The sequence below is a fragment of the Varanus komodoensis genome, unplaced genomic scaffold (assembly GCF_004798865.1).
Source record: "Varanus komodoensis strain SLA01 unplaced genomic scaffold, ASM479886v1 scaffold1, whole genome shotgun sequence".
Classification (NCBI taxonomy): Eukaryota; Metazoa; Chordata; class Lepidosauria; order Squamata; family Varanidae; genus Varanus; species Varanus komodoensis.
Window position 1 is genome coordinate 41,735,035 of NW_025335268.1, and position 23,536 is coordinate 41,758,570.

Below are 23,536 nucleotides of genomic sequence, written 5' to 3' on the forward strand. Positions count from 1 at the left end.
CATGGTCATGGTCACAATCAGATCAATTTAAAATTTTGCTGCCTTAAAAAGGTCAGTGCCAAAAGACTTCAACTACCTCATAAACTCCTACAGAAAGAACTATACTGGGTCTACATTTTAAAGTTCAAGTCACCTGATGATTTAAATGAAGAAATTGATGGTTATATGTTAAATATGGTTATGGCCAGTTTTGCCACAGGGATCTGTCTGGTCTGTACCTTTGAAATATAAATAGCTCATTTGCTGATATGTATTTTTACAAATGTTTTTCACATTTGATCTTTTTCTACTATATAACATTGCTTTGCTTATTTCAGTTTGGGATACATAGTGATATTGCCATGATTCTGTTAGTGGACTGACTAGACATTTTTGCCAAATTGGTTATGTTCCTTTTTCTTCTATATGGGTACCCTTGAAGGGCAGCAGCAACACCCTGAGTATCAGCAATTTATATCAATGATAAACCAAGACTCTCAGAGGCATTTCCTGCAAATTGCCATTAGTATTTGAACTTTTCATTGTGTACCATTATAGTCTAGGTGAGACTATGTTGTAGTTTCAGAACACTGATAAAGTCAAGTTTAAATTTTCATTCCTCTTACCCTTTTCTTCTTAATTCTTTTCCCAGGACTATGAATATATAAAGATTTTATTCTCTGCTACCTGATATGGTGATAACAGTGTATTTTTAAATGTTGAGTTTATTTCTGACTAGGTAATTCTCTGTAGGTTTTTTAAAATTTTAGTTATTCTTAATAGCCATTTTATACATATGACAATCAATTTCCAATTACTTTGCATGAAACAGCACTGTAACATTATGATTTTATTTGGGGGAAGATGTGTTTGAGAAGTAGTGTTCTTTTTTAAATGTGTATGTGGAAAATTCCAGTTGCAGTGTGTGTATGTATGTATGTATTTATTTAAAACATTTCTATGCCGCCCCATTCGCAAAGAACCTCGGGGCGGCTAGAAAGGCAGAGCACCGAAGAATCGAGACCTTTGAATTGTGGTCCTGGAGAAGACTCCTGTGAGTCCTGTGGACTGCAAGGCGATCAAACCAGTCAGTCTTAAGAGGAGTTCAACCCTGACTGCTCTTCAGAAGGCTAGATACTGAAGATGAAACTCAAATACTTTGGCCACCTAATGAGAAGGAAGGACTCCCTGGAGAAGAGCCTAATGCTGGGAACAATAGATGGCAAAAGAAGAAGGGGAAGACAGAGGATGAGGTGGCTAGATGGAGTCACTGAAACAGTTGGTGTGAGCTTGAGTGGACTCCGGGGGATGGTGGAGGACAGGAAGGCCTGGAGGAATGTTGTCCATGGGGTCGTAATGGGTTGGATGCGACTTTGCAACTAGCAACAAGTGGAAAATTACCAGGCCAGTAAAAACCAATTTATTATGAAACAACATTTGGTGTTTGTTGTACTTGAGTATGTTTATTTGCTTTACTTATGCACTAAGCTGCTTGATTTTTAGATTTTGTGATTACGAAATTTGTTGTATTTTATAAAGTGTTTCTAAAATTCATTTATTTATTTGGTATTACATATCCCAGCCTAATTGTTGATTTTTTGCTCTCCACATAAAGGACAGAAAGGAAGGGGCATATTTGAATGAAAAAAAAATAATGAGCTTGACTTGTTCTATAAGCAAAAGGAGTTTCTGTTCTCAAAATGGAACATTTGGATTTAACCCAATATAAAGCAAAAACTTACCACATGAAATTAACTTCCTGGAAAAGCTGGAACCTAAAGCAGCATCCAATAATTAAAACTTGTAAGTGTTTTGTCATTTTGGTTTTACTGAAGTGTTATACTGATGTTTATATTTTAAAAGTTTATTGCTAATTCTAAGTAGTAGTTTTCATGTATATGATTCTATTAAGTTGCCTGAAACAGACATCCAGTTTGGCAGGGCATCAATCAGGTAATCACAAATGTAATTTCAATGAAGTCTTTGTATCCAGGCACAATGAAAATAAAGAAAATTCCTTTATTTTGGAAATAATGGATGGCTTGGTAGATTAATTAATCGCAGTATGAATTAAAGACACCATATTTAGTAGGAAAGAAGACACAAAACAAATTACAGTAACATTTATTCTCTCTCTGTCTTGGTCCTAATAGCATGCTGGTGACCCAACCTTGAAACAAATTATATTGAAATATATTTTTAAATATTGCATGTTAGGTAGATTTTATAGAAATGCAAAAGAAAGGTTCCCATTTCCAACCTCTTCTGGAGTTTTTTCCTTAGATTTTTTTTTTGGGTAAATTGTTGTTAGAATTATTGGTGTTATACATGACTTGCATGTATAAAACAACCACACCTCATCCCAGATGTACTTACCCAAGCCCTAAGATCATCCTTTGGGCTCCTTCTCATGTTCGTAGCCCCCCACCACTTCATTAGGAGGGGGACCTTTTCCTTTGAGACATTCCATCTTTGGAACAAGCTCCCCAAAGAGGTATGTCTGTCACCTGCTCTTTCTCACATGAGGTGAAAACTTTTTTATTCTCCAGGTAGTTTAATAATTAATTTTAGTTTTAAAACTGCTTTTTACTATTACTGCTGCTGTCCTGTATACTAATCTGACTGTAAATGCTGTGGGTTTGCTGCTGCTATTATCACTGTTTTAGTGTTTTGTAGATTTATGGTTTTACTGTGATTTAATTTTTTTGTTTTGTTGTTTTTATGTTTTAAACTTTGTAAACCATTCAAAGAGCCAGCTGGCTGTTGCACAGAATAAAAACGAAACAAACAATCCAGATAATACTTTTCTAAAGAAAACTTCTTTTGCAGAGCAAGCAAAGGAAAACTAAAATGATACTACTGTATAAGTAACTTAAAAATCTGTACCAAGCTTTCAGGGAACTTGCATGATTTAAACATAGCTTTAACCAAATTCTAAGGTAAATACAAAGTAGTTCTAATGGTTTGGCTACTGGCAAAAAGTAGTAACAGAGTATGATAAGGAAGACATAACTTTTTACAGGCATAGGTACACACACACACACACACAGAGTAGAGTAGAGTAGAGTAGAGTAGAGTAGAGTAGAGTAGAGTAGAGTAGAGTACCTTTCTTCAACTGTTGTAGAAAAACCTCCAGTTTCTGCTGGGAAGACCTGAAGGAGTCAGTCACAGAGATGAGGCTATCTTCAATAAAGTTTGGAGAAACAGACCGTAATTCAAGGGCCTTGCACTTGTCTTTCAGATGTTCAATTTGTGGAGTCAGACTTAACAGATGAGTGAGTTCCATCTGCAGAGTTTAAGTATATGCACACATATGCAAACATTAAAGCCTTTAAATATATGTTGCACTACTATTGCAGGTTCAGTAAGTGATCAAGTGTGACTAAATTACCTGACATGACTCCTTTAGAGCTGCTAAACACTGATGTTGAGGTGATGAAGCAGAGTTCTCTTTCAGCCATAACTCCTTTTCACACAAAGTTCTATCAAGCTCATCCACTTGCCTAAAATAAATGTTGAGTTCATCCTGGCATTGTATTTTTCTTGCTGCTTCTTCCAAATGCAAAACTGTCCCTTTCCATTCGGCTGCCAGCTTTTCTAGGGCATTTGCTAGATCTTCAGTAGGAAGCCCTTCTAAACAAATGAAATAAATACATTAATTTTGATATGTAGTATTCACTAACACAATGCTACTCTAAACTATGCTTATCTGAGGGGAAGACTGAGCAGAGATATGGAAGCACTCTTAAAGTACTTGAGAAGTTGTTACAAAGCAGGAGGCCAGGATCTCTTCTCGATCACCCCAGTGTAAGGCACAGAACAATGGGCTCAAAGTTACAGCAAGACAGGTTCTGGATGAACATCAAGAAGAACTTCGACTGTAAGAGCAGTACGACAATGGAGTCAATGACCTAGGGAGCTTGGGGGCTCTCCCACACTAGAGGCATTCAAGATGGAACTGAACAGCCAACTGAGAGGGATGGTTTAACATGGAGTCCTGCACTGAACAGGGTGTTGTGCCCATTGGTCATCTGACCCCTTCTAACTGTATTATTCTATGGTTCTATTATTCTATCTTTTAAGCTAATAGACTGATGTCCATTCATCCCAAGATCAGGCCCAACAGAAATAATGACTGGGAGACCTGGAAAAGCAGGTTGCTTACCTGGAACTGATGTTCTTCGAGTGGCCATCTGTGCAGTCACACATATGGGTACTGCACCTGCGCAGTGCCTGTGGCCGGAAGATTGCTAGCTAACAGTTTGGCGGGAAAGCTCCGCTCCCCTCCCCCCAGTAGTATTTATAGAGCGGAGTGTCCGCCATTTTCCACACTTTGATAGACCAGATGTTCGCTCTTGAAGAAATAAGTGTGACTAAGTAATTAACATTGTCAAACCCATGACAAGAGAAAACATACTGACTCAGTACCGAAGCGAAAATAACACGGTACTGAGAAGCACCACCCATTAACACCGAGCAGGGTCGGCGGGTGGGTTGTGTGACTGCACAGATGGCCATTCAAAGAACATCAGTTACAGGTAAGCAACCTGCTTTTCTTTGTCGTGGCCTCTGTGCATCACACATATGGGTAGAGTAACAAGCTTACCCTGATTGGAGGAGGGAGGTGTCATCATCGAAGAATAGCTGAAAGAACGGCTCTGCCAAAGGAACAGTCTTGTCTAGCCCGGACATCCAGTCAGTAATGCTTTGCAAATGTACATGGAGTAGCCCAAGTGGCCTCCCTGCAGACATCAAGTGGAACTCCCAGCACAAAAGCTGAGGAAGCAGCTACAGCTCTAGTGGAATGTCCTCTCAGGGCTGTAGGCAAGTCTATCTTAGTCAACTGATAGGAGAGAGGAATTGTGTGTACTATCCATTTGGAGAGTCTCTGAGGAGTAATGGGAAAACCTTGATTCTGTTCAGAGTACTTAAGGAAGAGTCTGTTGGAATGTCGAACAGACTCAGTTCTAGATCTATAGAAGGCTAGGCAGCATTGTACATCGAGTGTATGTAAAGATCTCTCGATCGGATTCGACGGAGATGGAAAAAAGGCAGGTAGAACAATGTCCTGACCAGTATGAAAGGGAGTAGCCACTTTCGGAAGAAAGGATGAATCCATTCACAGAACTACTTTCTCCTTATGAAAATTCAGGTACTGAGGGTCTACCCTGAGGGCGCAGAGCTTGCTAGCTCTCCGAGCCGATGTAACTGCTACAAGGAATGCTGTTTTCCAGGAAAGGAGGCATTAATCGTTGCCAAAGGTTCGTAGGGAGCCCTTGTGAGAGCTTGTAAGACCACTGAAAGGCTCCATGTAGGCATAACCGGTCTGACCTGTAGGATAAAGGTTATGGAGTCCTCTAAGGAATCTCTTTATTAGTGGTTGAGAGAAGATGGAGAAACCTTGAATTGTACCACGGTAATGTGAAATTGCTGCCGTGTACACTTTAATGGATGATGGCTTCAGGCCGGAATGGTAAAGTTGTAGGAGAAACTGCAGGTCTATGGATGCTGACTGTGGAAGAAATGAATGTGACTCTGCAAAGACAGAGAATCGTCGCCACTTGGCCACATAAGGCTTAAGAGTTGATGGCCTTAGCGCAGAATCAAGAATATGCTGAATGTCCGGGTGAAAAGACGTTGGACCCGACGGAACGTTAGTTAGATCCGGGGGCGTAGAAAGTGTCAAAGGATTCGAAGCGTGGAGTGGCATGTTGGATCCGAGGACAGGATCCATAGTAGGTATAGACGACATCGGTACCAAAGTAGTATGGGCTGTTATCGAATTCACCATGCAGTCAACTTCAACTATGTTAAGTCCGAGTGGCGAATCGTGCCCTGTCACTGGGATATGAGGTATGGGATGGATGGAAGGTGGAGGTATTCTTCTTGGAAGATCTGCAGAAGAGTCAAGAACCAAGCTTGGCACGGCCACCATGGAGTTACTAATAATCCACGACAGGGCCACGGGACTATCTTCAATATCACTCTCATGATGAGGGGAATCAGAGGGAAAGCGTAGAAGTTCATACTGTTCCAGGGGATCATAAAGGCATCCCCTGTTGACCCTTGTCTGATTCCCGCTCTTGGGCAAAACATTTCGCATACCCCGTTCTGTCAGGTAGCGAATAAGTCCATGTCTGGGTGGCCCCAGCAATTGAATAGTTGGTCGCATACCTGACGATCCAGTTCCCACTCGTGAGATGTGGACATGTGCCTGCTCAAAAGATCAGCTTCCACATTTCCATACCCGGAAGGTGTACTGCTATCGGGGTAATAGATCTCGAAATGCACCACTCCCAGATTTTCATCGAAAGCCGTGCTAACGTTAGTGACTTCGTCCCTCCTTGTTTGTTCAGATAAAAGACTGTAGCGATGTTGTCCAAGGTTATCTGAAATACTCGGTCCTGAAGAACATCCTCGAACAAGCACAGAGCCTTGAAAACTGCCAGAAGTTCTAGGAAATTGATGTGATTCCTGGATTCCTGTTGATTCCATACGCCTTGGGTGCGTAGGTCGGAACATACTGCTCCCCATCCCAAAAGGAATGCATCGGTACCGAGAGTCATCGAAGGGCATCGGGGTCGAAAAGGTACCCCCACGTTTAGATTGGCTGGGACTGTCCACCATAGTAGAGAGTGGAGAACAGAAGATGGGATCCAAAGTAGTTTCGTCGGCAAGTCTCTTTGCAGTCGGAACGCTTTGTTGAGGAAAAGCTGTAAAGGATGAAGTCGGATCCTGGCATGTGGGACAATGGCGACTGACGCAGCCATATGGCCCAAAAGTCTCTAAATGGACCTGGCAGGAATAGTCCTGTCTCGTCGCATTCGATGGATATGTTGGGCAATAGCTTGTTGTCTGTCCTGCGGGACGAATGCTCTTGCCGTCGTGGAATCTAGACAAGCTCCGATGAAAGTGATCATCTGTGTAGGAACAAGAGAAGATTTCTCAGTATTAATGCAAAGTCCAAGATTTCGCAACAGGGAACAGGTTGTCTGTATGGCAGCAATAAGTCCTTGTCTGGTTTGGGAGACCAGCAACCAATCGTCAAGATAAGGATAAATCTGAAGTCCTCGCAGTCGTAGAAAGGCACAGACAGGAGTCATACACTGTCTAAAAACACATGGTGCAGTAGCCAGTCCAAATGGTAACACCACGAATTCATACACCTCAGACGCAACAGCAAAACGAAGGAAATGCCTATGACAGGGATGAATCGAAATGTGGAAATAGGAGTCCCTTAAGTACAATGAGGCGAACTAGTCCTCTCTCCTTAGCAACGGTAAGATATTTTGAAGGGTGGTCATCCTGAATTTTTGTGGTGTGATGAACTTATTGACATCCCACAAGTCAAGTATCGGACGAAGACCACTGTCCCACTTTGGGACCATAAAATATCTCGAATAGAATCCGTGGAGTCCTTCAGTTCGAGCCAATTGACAAATCGCTCCTTTACGGAGGAGCTGTTGAACTTCGTTGATCAGTACCAGCAAGAATGGAGTAACCGGATCGGGCTTGATGGAGGAACAATGTCGAACTCTATCCAATATCCGTGCTGAATAATGGATAACACCCACCAATCAGATGTGATGGACTCCCAAATGGGGAGTTGGCCTTTCAGCCGGTCCCCAAATGAGAGAGGGGTGGGTGGATTATGGAGGAGAGAAAGGGTTCGCCCGTCCCATCAATGTTGCCTCCTGTTGCCATTGAAACAACAACGGCTTTGTTGCTATCATTGCGGGGGCTGTTGTTGGCGGCGCTGTTGCTGTTGTTGCTGATGCGGTGGCTGCTGCCTTGGTTGGTATGACTGACAGTACGATGGATGGGTCCAAGGCCACTTATGTCAGGTTTGTGGATGAAGCTTCATCCGCCAAGCCGTCATCCTGGATTCATAGATCTTCTTTAGTTTATGGTCGGTTCTGGCGTGAAAAAGACTGGACCCGTCGAAGGGCATCTCCTCTATGCGCCTCTTCGTCTACTCCGGAAAAGTGCAATTACGTAGCCATGCATGCCTCCAGAGGGAGACGGCACCGACCAGGGCCCCAGAGTCTGTGTCCACGTGATGGTGCGCGGTAGACAATTGCTGTACAGCGACCTGCATGGCTTCCTTTATAAAAACTTTTGCAAGGTCGCATTGGTTGCCTGGGAGCGTCACAATAACATTATTGAGGTGCTGCATTATAAAGTACTGGTATCGAGCCTCATAATTCAAAATCCTCATGCCGAGTCCGGAAGCAGCATAGACTCGGCTGGCTATGGAATCGATTTTCCTGCCTTCTTTGTCTCTGGGCATGGTATGGCCCCTTGATTCCCTGCCCTGGGAGGACTCCACCACGACAGAGTTCAGTTTCGGGTGACGGAGAAGGAACAGGATGTCCTCCTCCCGAACCCGGTACATGGCTTCATACCTCCTTGAAGTTGGTTGCGGATGGGCAGGCAGGTCCCACGGCTGGATCATAGCTTGCCACAGGGTGGTGATGAGCTGCAAGACTATGGATGTAGACAGCTCTCCACAGACAACATCATAAAATTTGTCAGTGCTTGGTCCGGGCTGTTGTATGGCATCAATTTCCAACGATTGGACCAGACGCGACATCAGCTCCCCGAAAGAGATGTGGGACTCATCGGGGGACCCAGGGCCCTGGGAGGTGACCACAATGTCTGAGATGTGGAGTCAACGTCGGATACGTCGGAATCAACCCCATAAAATGGGGGGGAGGAAGAAGACTCCGCTGGTGACATGGACCGGCTGCTTTCTCTGGTCGGTACTGCAGAGGCTCACCTCGGGACCAAAGATGTCGGGCGGTCTAGAGGAGGTGGAAATGAGTGACCCCTAGTGACAATTTTTCCTGGCCTGCTTCGAGAAGGTCAGGCAGGGAGAACATTTATCTGTCCTATGTCCTTCCCCCAGGCAGAGAAGGCATAGGTCGTGCGGGTCTGCCAGGGACATTTTAGACCTGCTCATTGCGCCATCATAAGAAAGGAAGAGAGGAGATAGTGCAGAGGGTAAGAATATATTTTTGGTTTTTTGGGGTTTTTTTGAGAGAGAAAAAAGGTGAAAAAACAAGAGAACAACAACAAGAATAACAACAAGAACTATCGAAAATGGGATTTGTAACTTGGAAAAGAGCAAACGGGGAGGTTACACGGATGAGAAGACGGTCAGAGCGAGAGCTAAAGCGGCACGAGGCACAACAAACAGTGGTCGCAAAAACTGGAAAATGGCGGACACTCTGCTCTATATATACTACTAGGGGGGAGGGTAGGGGAGTTTTCCTGCCAAACCGTTAGCGATCAATCATCCGGCCACAAGCACTGCGCAGGCGCAGTACCATATGTGTGATGCACAGAGGCCATGACGAAGAAATAAGCTTTAGCACATGGAAAAAAAATTTCATCCACATTCCACCTTAAAAGATATATTCACATCTTTAAAACAGTACCTGATACTTTGTTTCATTTAAAATCTTTATCAAGTGTAAATGATAAGTAGCAAGATGAAAAATCATCTGCTTGTATCTTCACATTTTTAAAAATATACTGAAAACAAGAAGGGCAAGCAACTATCTATGGATACAATGATAATTCTTACTTTAATAAAAGTACATCTTATTAAGCCAACATTGTTATGTCAGAACTAACTCAGAAAGGGAACATCTACCCATTAAAACAACCCATCATTAAAAACAAACAAATCTCACTCAGTCATTCTGTTTTTCTACTATCAACAAAAAAAATTCTGTTTTCTACTATCAATTCCTCATGGAGCCACCTCCAAACAAAATCTCTTCCACCCACCACTGTTGACCCTATCAAAGTTGGTAACATCATTTGGCTTCACCAAAAGTACAGCTTACTAACAATATTTATGCTTTTTAACCAAGATAGTTATAGGGCCTGATCTTCCATAATGAAACTGCATCACATGCCTCTACAACATTCACGAGTTATGCCTTCTGACAATTCCAGATGTTGACAAAGTACTTGAGCCCATCCTCTACCATATCATAACAATTACCTTTTCCCATTTGGTCCAGCATATTTTGTCCAGCCTGTTCCAGTTCATTCAACATTCTCTTTTTTTCACTTCTTTCTTTTTCTATTACCTATTAACAAAAACCATAACAATGAATGTGAAAAAACTATCAGTTAAAGGTTCAACTTGTATAGTTGTGTAAGCTCCCTGGAAGAAGACTACCAAGCAACTTCCCATTAGCTTCACTGTGCACTTCAAAAGAATGAAAAATAAATTTAATATATAATAATATAGGCAAATCAATACTCCTATGCATATTTACAGGGAAATAAACTCTACAGAACAGAGCATGGCCGACTTCTGAGTAAGCCTGCATTTACATAGGACTGAACTATAAACATTGTTTTAAACTAAGAATACTTGAATATTGAATTGTCTTCTGCTTAGTTACATGTTCATAAAACAATCACATATCACAATATAAAAATGAAGTAGACTTTTAACGTCTTTAATCTCCCAAATCCTTGTACCATTTTTAAAGCTCTTGGATCTCTTTCTCCATTCTCATCTTTTTATCACATTCTCTTGATCTTTACTTAAACTGGGCTTTATTCCTCCAGATTCAAGGAAAGCTTCTCTTTCTCCTTAGAGTCACAACAATAAAGAGGAAATTGTGCTGGCAGAGAACTTAAAGCAGGTCTCTGTAAAGTAACATAATCACATATTGCTGGCTCTTGGAGCTCCTGGAAAGGAGTACTTAAACAAAGCAAGTACCAAATCCACTGGCTATGCATTTGAATAATACTGACCCTTCCAAATGCAACATTCTAGTTCACAGCCCTTCACAAGGAGTATTTACTATGTTAAACTTTAAAATTTAGCAAGGGTCTGAGAAAACTTTTAATAAGTAACCCATATTTTTATTAATGATTAATGACAAAAACATACTCTTTAATATCTATAGTAATTGATCCTGACTTGCTTTCACCCATTTAAAGTTACTGTAATAGGTTTTTTAAAATTTTAAATTGTTTTATATTTTAAAATGCATTTATATGATTTTATAAGCAGCCTAGGGACTTTTTAAAGTAACTGGCAGCATATAAATGGAAATATAAATAAATAAATGCTATGGCAAGGCAGAATAATTAGCATTTTCAAAATTATTGCACAGCAAGTTTTTTAAATAAAATCCACACAGATCACATACAATGCTATTCTATCAGGCAACATGTGAACTCTTTTTCCATATAGGATATACTTATAGGTTTTTCTATAGTGGTATACTTAAACTACTGACAACTAACATATAAGCATTACTGGGGCTCCAATTATTTAAGCAATGGATTACTTTGATCTCTATACTCTACAAGCAGTTCTAGAAAGGTTATTAGTTGTTTCTTTGGGCTGAAAACAAAACTTCACCATAGTTCTGTTTCAGTGCGAGATTAGGAGAGAATTCCTGCAGGATCTGCATCTAAGAATAAATTCTCCCCAAAATATATTTCATCTCCTAGACTGAAAAGGAGAAATTAGTACAACAAAGAAAAGTGGGAAGGGAAAGTGCCTATTATGATTCTAACTATGACATATCAGTTACAGCAGTACTGTTTAAAGTTTACACTACAGGAGAGTTATGTTAGCCAAACACAGTAGAGATTTTTAATAATTGAATTAATCCACACAAAGCTTCCAAATCAGATTCCACCCCTAGTTGATAGGAAGCTTTAAGCAGACAAAATAACTTATTCAATGAAAATGCCTCCTTGTTTTTTCCTTCACCTTCAACTTGTCTTTCATGTCTGATGTCTCTCTCTTCTTCTTGTACTGTTTGATCTCTATGGCCTGAATCGCAGCTCTTGATTTCAAAACCCAGTTCAATAGTTCAGCAATCTCAGAATCAAGCCTAGTTGGAATTGGAATGATATGTTTAGTACTTTTTCTACCATTCAGCCAGTCTTTATTTCTCAAAAATACCTGTCTATCTTTTAATAACATGCTCATGCATACAGCAGGTACTTACAGCATTCCCTTCCCAAGTCTGAATAGAACCACATCTTGAATGCTTCAAGGATCCTTAGCCAAGTGTGTTACCAAACATGTAATTTATGTGCCTGCCTGGATTCCTGTGGCAAAACTTTCTGGAAATAAGCGCAGCCTAAATGCTACTGTATTCTCTAGTCACCATTATCATCCTAACAGGCCAACAAAGGGCATATGCAGCAACTAATAGCTGTTTGCTCTGTTTCACTGACCAAGGCAAAGAAAGTAGCATGCTGTACCTGCCCTCTCAAGAAGCAGCACTTTTGGACCAGCAAGGTCAGGAGTGGCATGGCCAGATGTAGAGAATTCAGAATGGACACCCACAGCTGCCCACAGGTACAGCTGGCCATTCTGAAGATTCACAACAGGTTGCTGTATCATCATGTGTACGACAATTAAACAACTCTCAAGTGTAAGTTCATCACCTCTTCAAATCAACAACTTTATCAGGAAACATGACATGTTAAATATGGTCTGCATAATTTTTTTTCACAGCAGGTAAAATTCACACTAACTTATTTAAGAGAGACATACTGCAAGAATGGTGAATGGCCATGACCAATGGTGAATGGTAAAATACTGGCAAATTGCCTTCAGCAACAAAAACAATGAAACAATTCTTTGCTCAAAGATGCTAACAACAAGATGTCTACTCATTCTAAAGATATAATTTTTCAGTTTTTAAAATGTTATACCTAATTTTACAGCAGTGATTGTAAAACATTAGAGCATGATATCAATTTTTTTCCTCATTTCCTTGGGTTTACTTTCCCTGTCCAGATATGTTACCAAAGTAGTTTTTAATGGAGCTTTTGCAGATTGATGCAATTACAAAATCAAATAACATGAAAACACCTGGTTCAGATGGTATCCAACTGAGTAGTAAAAACAGCTTTCTAGCTTTTCCATTCCAGAGTTTTATTGTTTGTATACCTCTTTCATCTATGCTCAGTCATCCTTGCATTACAGCCATTCCTAAACCATATGAAAATCATAAATTCTGTAATAATCCTCAACCTATTTCAAGTTGATCAACATTGATACTAAAATGTGGACTGTATTTCTGGCTGACAGACTACTGGCTGACAGACTACAATGGGTTATCACAACATAGGTCCAATTGGATCAGGTGGGACAGGCAGGAGGTTGGCAACCTTAGATTGGTTGAGAAGAAGAATTTTGATAATTTGTATTGGAGATTTATCTTCACTACACTGAATAATTTCTGTTTTACTCCAGAATGTCAGAAATTGTTAGGTTAAATTTTGTAAGGTTAAATTTCATAATTTTATAGCGCTGGGCAGTCTAACTTTTCATTCCTCAAGGGCCGCATGAGGTCTTTGACATGGAATCCAAGGGCCACGCAATTAATTTTTGCAGAAATCACAGGCAGCTCCTTCTCTGATTTCAGCCCAAGCACAATGACCAATCCTCTGGGCCCATCCCTTTCTTCCCTCCCAAGTGACAGCCTGGCCTCTCCTTCCTTCTTGGAATTGGCACACTGAGCCTCTTATACTTGAGCCAGTGAACTCTCCCCAGCATTCCTCTCCCCACCTTAGATAACTCTCCCTGGATAGTTATAGAAAATTCATTTCTGGATCCTCTTCCCAAGTGATTTGCACCGGACTTTCATCATATTTTTCAGCGCCAGGTAAAGACCTTTTTATTTAAACATCATTTTAATTATTAAAATATATGATCTGGCCAGGGCAACTTCTTCTTCCTTCTCTTTTCTCCTCCTATATTCTTTATTTACTTATTTTATACTGTTAATTTTAATTGTATATTATTATGTTTGTATCTCAGTGTATTTTTTGTATTTTTGTATTTAGTAGTAATTTATTATGTTCTATCGTATTTCAATGTATTTTATTGTGTTGTAAGCCGCCCCGAGGCTTCAGCAAGGGGCGGCATAGAAATGTTATTATAATAATAATAATAATAATAATAATAATAATAATAATAATAATAATGTGCCTTTTCCAGATGTAGCAGCTAGAGAGCAATCCATATATTTTCATGTCAACTGCAGCTTGACGTATTTCCATGTACAAAATTAATTTTACAGGAAAACCCAGATTTTAAAATTGCTAAGGAAATCTGTGTTTGGCAGACTTGGATAGACAAGCAGATTTTCATCTTGGCTGCTTGGCAAGATACAGTTGAAACATTTGTTAGAATCAAGGTTTATTGCTGCTCTTACAGCTACAGAGCTGTGTTATTTGAAGTACTGATTGAGGCCAAACAGCTACATTGACCTATAATTTGTGTGCATAGATACTTATTATTGTTGAATAAATATCATACACAGGATCTCAAATCAAAAAATGAAATAATGAGTATACTGAACACCAAGACCATATTTTTGATATAGGCTCAATTGAATTGGCCAGTTGTTGGAGGTGTAATGCCACTAATGCTTGCCTTCTTATCTTTTTGGCAGCCTCCTTCTGGGAAGATATAATAATTCAGATAAATCTTGCAGTGGAAAGTTCTTTAATATTTAAGGATATACATGTCCTTTAGAATTACCTACCCATCTCTTGAAATTTAATGCAAGGTCAATGCATATAGAATTTCTGGGCCTTTTTGACAGCAAAACAACTAATATTTCAACACTGGAAGAATAAACAGCCACCTGCAATAACAGAGTGGGTGGAGGCTTTAATAAAACTTTTGCTTTTTGAACATGTGGCTTTTAGGTGTAATTTACAAATGGATAAACAAATGGGTAATTGGGGTGCCTCTGCTGAAGCTTATGCACAATACTAATCCACAATGATATATAATATATATGTAACTAGTGTTATGGAACTTGTTAAATTTTATTCAAAAATTGTGATATTTCCAATTATTTTATTCTTTTTTTCTTCTCTAACAGAACATTTTTGTTTTTTTATTGCATAATAAAAATAAATTAAAAAACAAGAGCATCGGAAAACTTATGGACAGTTGTTGAATTTTGAGAGGGTTGTTTAATCTTTGCACAACAAACACTGCCCAATTTCACATGATACAAGAAGCCACAACTGGGCAATGAATATCCAAATACTGTCTCACACACATCACAGGGCAAGCTGTTTTGATCATGTGAACTGGATTACTGTCAATCCATATTTGTAAGACTGCTCTTAACCACAGTCCACTGTGTGAATCCAGACAATAAATGACTAGTTCCATATAGCTGATTTTTCATCCCCTTATATAAAGCAGTATTTTATAATGTATTGCCAATATGTACAATGAGAAAAAGAGTCAAAGTAATGTGGTTTAACTGAGAAAATGTGATGGAAAATAACATAGCCTTACTTTTTCTTCACTTCAGTATCCAGGCATGGTTGTCTTTTCTTTGCCAGGGGAACAGGCAGAGAAGACTCTTCTTCTGTAGAGTGTTTAACTTTTTTTTGCTCTTTGACTAGGAAAGTTTCTGTGATGAACTTCTGTGAAACCTGAGGCATTCCAACATTTACAACTGCCTGAGTAACCTAAATGGGTAATTCATCAAAATCCTACTATTAATCAAATAAAATATACAATATTTTAAAGGAAATAATGATGTCCTTGTTCATACCATGAATTCATTAATGACTGCATTCACATGAAATGCTAAACCATGATAAAACATCACATGCATGTTCTTGGGTTTGTGAGTTTCTTCCTATCCTCTCCTTCGCCCATAAGACCAGGAGAACTTTACCAGTATGTCACTGTACTCCAATGTGAGGTCGCCCTTGCATTGGAAGTAGTGGTCATGGTTCATCACAAATTTTGGTCCTTTGCAAAAGGTGCTAACTTCCAAGTGTGGTTTAGGCTAACAATTAGTTAATGAACCGTTTTTCCTGATTTGCACAAAAAGCAGCCAAGATCAGGGAAAGTGAAAGTAAACACTGTTGTTTGCTGCAGACATATTATTAGGTACACAGGAAGGAGCCTTATAGCTAGCCATATCACCAGTCAATGTACCACAAGTGGTTTGCCAGGACTGCAGGCAGCAACTCATAGAATCACAGAACAGCAGAGCTGGATGAGGCCAAGAAGACCATTGGTTCCAGCCCACTGCTGCTGTAGGTCACCAATCTACACCATCCCACTCAGATGACTGTCCAGTTTCTTTGTGAATGTCTCTAGTGCAGGAGAGCCCATGACCTCTCTAGGTAACTGGTTCCACTGTGATAGTGCAGAATTTTTCCAGTCCTGCTTGGAAATACTAGGGACTGAACCTGAGTCCTCTGCAAACCATATGGTATGTGTTTGGCCACTGAGTCAGAGCCGCTTCTGCCAAAACTGCTCTTGCATAAGTAAGACCCTTGTAAGACCCGCAAATGCTTGTAAGACACGCAAATGTTTTCCTGAGGCTGTGGGGAAAGCGCAAGAAAGTGTTCAATGGTCTATTCCCATCAGCCATTAGCTTAGTAAATACAGATTAAGAAAATGATTTTATACCAGTTAAAATTAGTTGTCCACCTAGGACCACTCTGACTGCCATGGACATAATTACTGGGTTTAAACAACATTCAAAATGACTATGAGTTGTGTGTGGGTCGTTGCTGGACTGTGGGTTGTTACTGAAACATAAGTTGCTGTGATGTCTGTACCCAGCTTAGATAGCAAACTATGTGAACAATACACAATTCAGAACACAGCAACAAGCCATGGGTTCTTTTTGTGGGTTCTCTGTGGTTAGTAGTTGGGTTTAGTCAACATGGTAACACATGGTTCTACAACAATCCACACTCTACCCATATTCAAGTCTTAAGTGTGAGTCATTACACTGACTGAACCAAGTCAGTGTGTTGGGCTGAGAAAGATCATTGCACATTGTTCCCTAAACCTTTCTAGTGAAGATGCCAAGGATTAAACCAGTATGTAAAGCATGTGCTCCAACACTAAAATATACTCCCTTCCCAATTTCTAATAGTTGAGGAACATTTTTTCCTTCGTTAAAATGGGAGACACATTTCACCCCAGCTGCAAATATTTACTGCTGGATGGCAAAATTAAGAATCAAAGAACTTGGTGTTTCTGCATGTATCATTGATCTACCTATCCCTTCTTACTGGTGAAATGAAAACTTACAGCAGGATTACACAGAAAGACCAATTATCTCCTCTACGTGTGCACAGCAATACTACATCCCTGATCTGAAATTATTCAGCCACTTGACCCAAAGCATAATTGTATCATAATTACCTACTGCTGTTTGAAAAGAGGCCAGGCAAAAGCAGTGGATCAAGTTTGTAAAGGTCACAAGCAACCACAAAATTCATGGGTTCACATTCTGGGCTTTCAGGAGTCTTTAATTAATTTAAAATCTGTGCTGCAGTGGCAGGTTGTTCTCAGCATGCTAGTATGCTCCAAAACATACCTTAATTTACTGTATATGGTATACTATAGAATTATTTTGGATTCACTTTTTTGATTCACCTTTCCAGTTCTTCTATATATTTTTTTGATGTGGAAAGACCAGAATGGTGCATACAGTGCACTTCAGACTTGTATACTGTTGCTATGATACTGTGCCTGAAACACCTTTCTTAAAAGTTCCCAAAACTTACACTGTAATCCTTTACGTTTCTCTAAGAAGTAAGTCTGACTAGACCAATAAGACTTACTTCCAGATTAGTATGTACAGGACTGTGTGTTACATTTGCCTTTTTCATTTCCTCAACAGAAGTTCAACTTTGTCAAGCAAACTTATTTTACTATGACTTCAAGTTTTCTTTCATGGGTTGTAATCTAGCCAAAACACATCTGAGTGTATGTGTTACCTGAATATCGATCTCATTTGTGTAACATTTTGCATTTAACAGAGAATCCAACTTGCTATTCTGAAATTTATAGGGACTGTTTGGGGCACTCCACAGTCTTTTCAAAAACACTGTTATCCTGAATTATTCAGCCAACTCACTATTCAACTTTTTTTATATATATATCATCCCTTCAAAATCATGCATGTTAAGCACCAATTCATTCAAACTCACTATAAATCAAAATAAAATGAAGCCCTGGTTCTATACCTTTCCATAAAGATTTGCCATTTGAGGTCAATACTCATTGTACTAGTGAGCCATAACTGAAAACTGTAAAGGGAGAAAGTATTTTTATGGTACCTGATTGGAGTAATCCTCAAGCTTCTGAACTAATCTGTCCCACCTCTGTGTTAGTTCATCCAGATCACTGTCAATTTTCTTCAACACCTGCTCATTGTTAAGGAGCTGTGCAACATCATGGGCTACCTCATTCAGCTGTTCTAATGTTTGACGCTTCATTCCCATATCTTCTTTCAGAATCTACAATGAAACAATAGTAGTCACTTCCTCTTAGAGAAATACAGTTTGCACAAATGTCAACAAGATATATTTTTAGAAAGCAAAAGCCATGTAAAATTGAATTTGTATTACATAGTTAATGGATGGGAGACATAAAAAATATATTTGTTTAATGTGCCTCTCAGGGTTACACTGGAGAATATTTATTTCATAGTTTTGCTAAAACAGAAGCTTCACTGAAGACTGCGAAGCGCTTTGCAGAGCATAGCAGTAACTAAAAACACTGCATATGTATATTGCACTTTCAGGCTACTGGCATGATTCAGAGGTTCCAGTACATTCATGAAACCTTGAAGCATTTGTGGAACTGGACACATGAGAAAAGGCTTCTCTGTTTACTTCACTGCTGAGGCATCAGTGCAGAGTCATCCCTCTTACTTTCCCTTGAAATAAGCAAGGAAATACTCAGTTGAAAACTGTAACTTCTGAGCTTGGAAAAGTTCTGTACCACAAGTTCTATATACAAGAGGCACTTGCTTCTAAGATTTGCCTACTCCTCTGGCACGTATTCTAAAGCAGTCCACTACTACGTATCCCTTTCCTCTTAACAAAAGGATATCTACGTATCTGTGTTGTGGCATGTTGCAATCAGCCTCTTTTAAATAAACACCATTTTCACTTAAGTTACTTAGCACTTTTGCAGGAACTTCATGCATCTTTCACAAACAGCTGAATGTGTTCTAATTTTCACACTAAATTCTTCAGCTATGAGTGAAACCAAACCAAATTCCCCCGTGTCTTTACAAAGTAATTTAAGAACTTGCTGGACCACGAAATTAGTACTACGATGGGACAATGAACTCCCAGCATTGCAGAAGGGGTAAACTGGCACTGGGACAAAAAATTAGGACTACCAGTCAGGTCTGGAATGCAAAGCAAGCAATACTCACTGCCAGCTTTCGAACATTCACACCAAGCTCTTTTTGATCTTTGAAGTTGCTTGTTTGTACTTTGTTTAAAGCCTCTTCTTTTTCAGTTAACCAGGCTTTCAATAAGCACTGCACACAGGAAACAAAACATGGAAATATTTACACAACTCTCTTATGTTTTACTAATCAACACTATCATAAAGCATAAAAAAATAATTGCAACTTGGACTTGGAACTACCTCAGTATAACCTTCAAATAGAAATCCAGTAAATTCCTACTTGATAATGAAGAAATGAGGTTCACTGGGTCACCTTTGGCAAGCAACTATCTCTGAGCCCAGAACACCACAGTGATTCTTCTTAAGCTAAGAATGTTCTCCTGAACTTTTTGTGGGAAAGGCAGGATGCAGATTTACAGTTTTTCTACATAAGACAGTTAATTTTGTCTAGTTTCATTGCACTACACAAAGCATGTTTCTTTCCCTGCCTTAACCTATATAACCTGTAGTTGGCACTGTACTGCAGCAGAGTAGCACAAAGGCACAAGTGAAATAAGTAGTTTTCTAAAAATACAGAAGGCACAATAAAGGACTTGTGTAGAAAATCCCATAATGAAAGGAACAAAGTTCAAGTAAGACTAAGTATACAGAGGCAGACTAGAGTCATAAGAGGTGAGAAGCAAATCTATTCCTCACCTACACTGTCTTTAGCCTTCTCCTATATAGGCTGATGGCTCTTCTTCCAACAGTAAATTGCTGCTCTTGCACACAAAAAACTGCTCTCCACTCCTGGCCCAGCCCTCATTGGCAATGTCTTTGCCACTGACACGGCCATCCTTGGAAGGGCAAGAGGTGTGAGAATGGAGGGCCGACTTTTTAATTGTATTCTACTCTATTGCTCTCAAGCACGTCTCAAGCCTTTCAGTTAGCTGCATTCCATTCCCATGCAATTTATTAAAGAAACAACAGCAAGCAGGGTAGAACCTGCACTCCTATGGACGCAGTACTGCTCATTTCCCACTGCTGTGTGCTGTTCACCTACTTCCATTTAGGTCAATTCTTCAGTGGTCTTAAAATACATTTGTATCATAATTTTTGGTAACATATTGGATATAGTTTATATCCAATACTTTGATTTATACTCTGGAGTGGAATCAGGCAAATTGCTCTCCACCTCTCACCCATCATGTAGATAAGCCGTCACTGGCAGCGAACAAGACAGGAAAACTTAGCAACTAATGTTGCTGCACCCTGAACATATCAATCACTCTTCTCATGTTATAATTATTTATCACACCCAGGAGGGAACCTTATCTACATACTGGAAAAGTGTGTTTGTCTTCCTTTTTAATTAAAAAGTAACAGACTCAGCCAATTTTACTCTAGCAGAGCAACAACCGCCATTATATAATCGAACTTCCTGGAACACGTAGCTGCAGGAATCAAGATCCCATTCACATATAAAAATAAAAAATGTAGCAATCCATGCTGTATTATTTTATGCACCTCTAATACTGCCAGGTGACAACCAGCAAAGGCAATATAAGTTGTCGCAATAAGAAATAGAATCATGTGTGTTTAAAAGCAGCATTTAAAAAAACCAGTTTTACACTAATGGAATTTATTAACACATGCCCAAGTTTAAGAATGTTTCTACAAACTTGTGGAACAGCATAATTCCCATACTCCATAATTCATCTTGACAAAGCAAAATATCTTGAACATTTTATTTTTACTATAAAAAACTAACTAGTGGTATTTTTCAAGGCCTATTTTTTGAACCAAAGCAAGTTTTTAAAAGTATACTTTCTCTGACCCAGTAATAGTCCCTTTTTGACTGATTCAGATATATTGTGTGGTTTAAGCTTTATAGCTGGACTTGGCCACGCAACATAAATTTATTAACTAAAGAAGAAATCACTCCCTCACTAAAACAGAAAGTTAACTGGTATGACTTTTCTTTTAAGGAACTCAGAAAGGATGTCCACTGCGTTCAATGGAGGTTACTCTCAAGTAGGTGGGTATAAGACTGTAGCCTCATCCTTTTTCCCCAAGTATTATTACTATTATTTTGTTTCTATATTGACCAATAGCTGAAGCTCTCTGGACTGTCTAACCACCAATATATCAGCAATATATACTAGAAAGCAATTTAGCTATAACAAAGTAAATGCACTTTCTGCATACTTTTGGTTAAGAATACTGGTATATTTTGATAGCTCATTTTCTTTTTGAAAAAATCTTAATTAATAGCAACATGCTTTAACATTTATGCAGGCTTTTCAGTATAGTGGAACAGTACAAGATGTTAACTAAATAGAGTGATTAAATATAACCTGCTCTTCCAACAATTCCTGCCATAAGATATTGATCTGTTGTAGCTTGGTCCATCGTTCCTCAGTCCAACGACAAACTGCTGTCCAGCGTTCACCAAGTCTCTGGAAACAACAAAAGAAATGACCAAACTTAAGTAGTCTTCCTTTGAAGCAGAAGGAATACAGAAACACACATAAGCATAAAGACTTTGAACCTAGTGTTTATCCTCAGTTAAGACTAAGGAGTGATCCAAAAGATGAGATTAAATGTGGTGTAATGATTAAGAGTGCAGGACTAGGACTCGGGCGATCTGGGTTCTAGTCCCGTATTCAGCCATAGAGCTTGCTGGGTAACCATGGGCCAGTTACAGACACTCAGTCAAGCTACCTCACAGGGTTGCTGTTGTGAGGATAACTGAGAAGGAAGAATTATGCAAGCCACCACGAGTTCCTTGGAAGGTAAAAAGGTGGGATACAAATATTCTTCAACTGCAGTTCCTACTGCTACCTTTGCTGCTGCTTCTTTCAACAATAATGTACCCATATACCACTGGACAAAATTCAGAGTTAACTGTTTACACATTTAATTTCAACAGGATTTAAATAAACTGAAGGTTTTCTAGTTTGTATACAATGACAGCCAGATTTATGAAATAAATCTGTTCTCACAAAGACCAGCACAGATTCTAAACTAAAGACTCCTGAAAGCCCAGAATGTAAACTCACCAAGCAAAACTTCTCAAAATGCTACAACAGATTTATTACTTTGCCTTAGAATCTGGGATCTGATACAATGCTTGAAACTGAAAGTATTACATCTTTGGAGGGTATTCACAGGGCCTATTAAATCAGAATTTCATGCTCTGTCCCTCTGATCAAGACTTGAATTAGCGAGGACACTACCAGGTACAAATTATTTATTTGCTCTACAACACCAACATGACTACAAACGTTCAACTTAATTCACAACAAGCACTCATCTAATGGAAACTGCTTGGAATAGGTGAACAGGCAATAAAATATTACATAATGAAATAAATTCCCAGCTGGCAGAAATCTTTGAAAAAAAGAAACAGTGATAACATTAAATAAGCTGGTAATACAAACACCTTCCACTATAATCTTACCATCATTACCTACTAAAAAAACCCCACCGCAATGCAACATTATTCTTGCCACTACATAAGCTACAGCATCGAATAGTAAGAGAACATGACATCTGCCACTCACCTGTAGTTGTTCCTCGAGGATCGCTGTGGCATTCTCACCATTGTTTTCATCAACAATGACCACCATGTGAGTCAGTGAATTGACTTTAACCTGCTCTGTTTCAAGATCATTTTGCAGCCCCTGCAAGTATCAAGTAAAATGTTGCAAAGACCAGAAATGATTACCTATGTCAGTTTGAGCTAATTGCTTGAACTTTCTTCATTTCAGCAAATATTTTCCTAATGGTCACAAGAGTATGTTCACCACCTCTCTAAACTTCTGCTAAACTTATAGATTGCCAATGAGAGGGGACACTTCCCTACATCATCACATATAATTAAATTATCTCTTTGGGCATTTGATTAGGGACACGCAAACAAGGGCCACAACCAACCACCTCAGGATGACTTTTTGCTGAAAGCAAATCCACAGTTTAATCTTTGATCAAGATTCAGAACAAATCACAACTGTAAAATGTACTAAGGTTTTAAAGAAATTAAAAGAATTGATAGTTTCAGAGAGGTATGTGCAGCTAATGTTTTGGCCTATAACCCCCATGAGGAAATAGAGGCCAACAAAATATCCAGAAGGCCATAGTCTCTCCAACCGCTGGTTCAGAGATAATGTAGACAAACAATGTTGAATGACTGCCCTCAGCCTCACTTCTGCCCAGAGCAGAACAGGCAGGCATGAAAGATGATTGCATCTCTGTCTCTGTCCTTCCCTTTGTACATCACGTATTTCACCTTGGCTGAAATGTTTTCACTGACACTTATCTTATACATGTGTTTGCACGTCATTTGGCACAACCAGTGATCCT

The 23,536-nt window shown here is 39.4% G+C and overlaps 1 protein-coding gene across 1 annotated transcript in view; it reads right to left on the reverse strand.

Annotated features, from left to right (window-relative positions):
- The window catches only part of UTRN (utrophin), a 365,154-nt gene that overhangs the window by 267,918 nt on the left and 73,700 nt on the right, over positions 1-23,536 (reverse strand). Inside the window, exons 13-21 of the mRNA XM_044451088.1 lie at positions 22,738-22,857; positions 21,529-21,630; positions 19,215-19,322; positions 18,106-18,285; positions 15,305-15,480; positions 11,735-11,858; positions 9,995-10,082; positions 3,371-3,612; positions 3,085-3,265 (exon numbers count right to left, since the gene is read on the reverse strand). Of these exons, the coding sequence (XP_044307023.1) occupies positions 3,085-3,265; positions 3,371-3,612; positions 9,995-10,082; positions 11,735-11,858; positions 15,305-15,480; positions 18,106-18,285; positions 19,215-19,322; positions 21,529-21,630; positions 22,738-22,857 (1,321 nt within the window). The remainder of the gene's footprint in view (positions 1-3,084; positions 3,266-3,370; positions 3,613-9,994; positions 10,083-11,734; positions 11,859-15,304; positions 15,481-18,105; positions 18,286-19,214; positions 19,323-21,528; positions 21,631-22,737; positions 22,858-23,536) is intronic.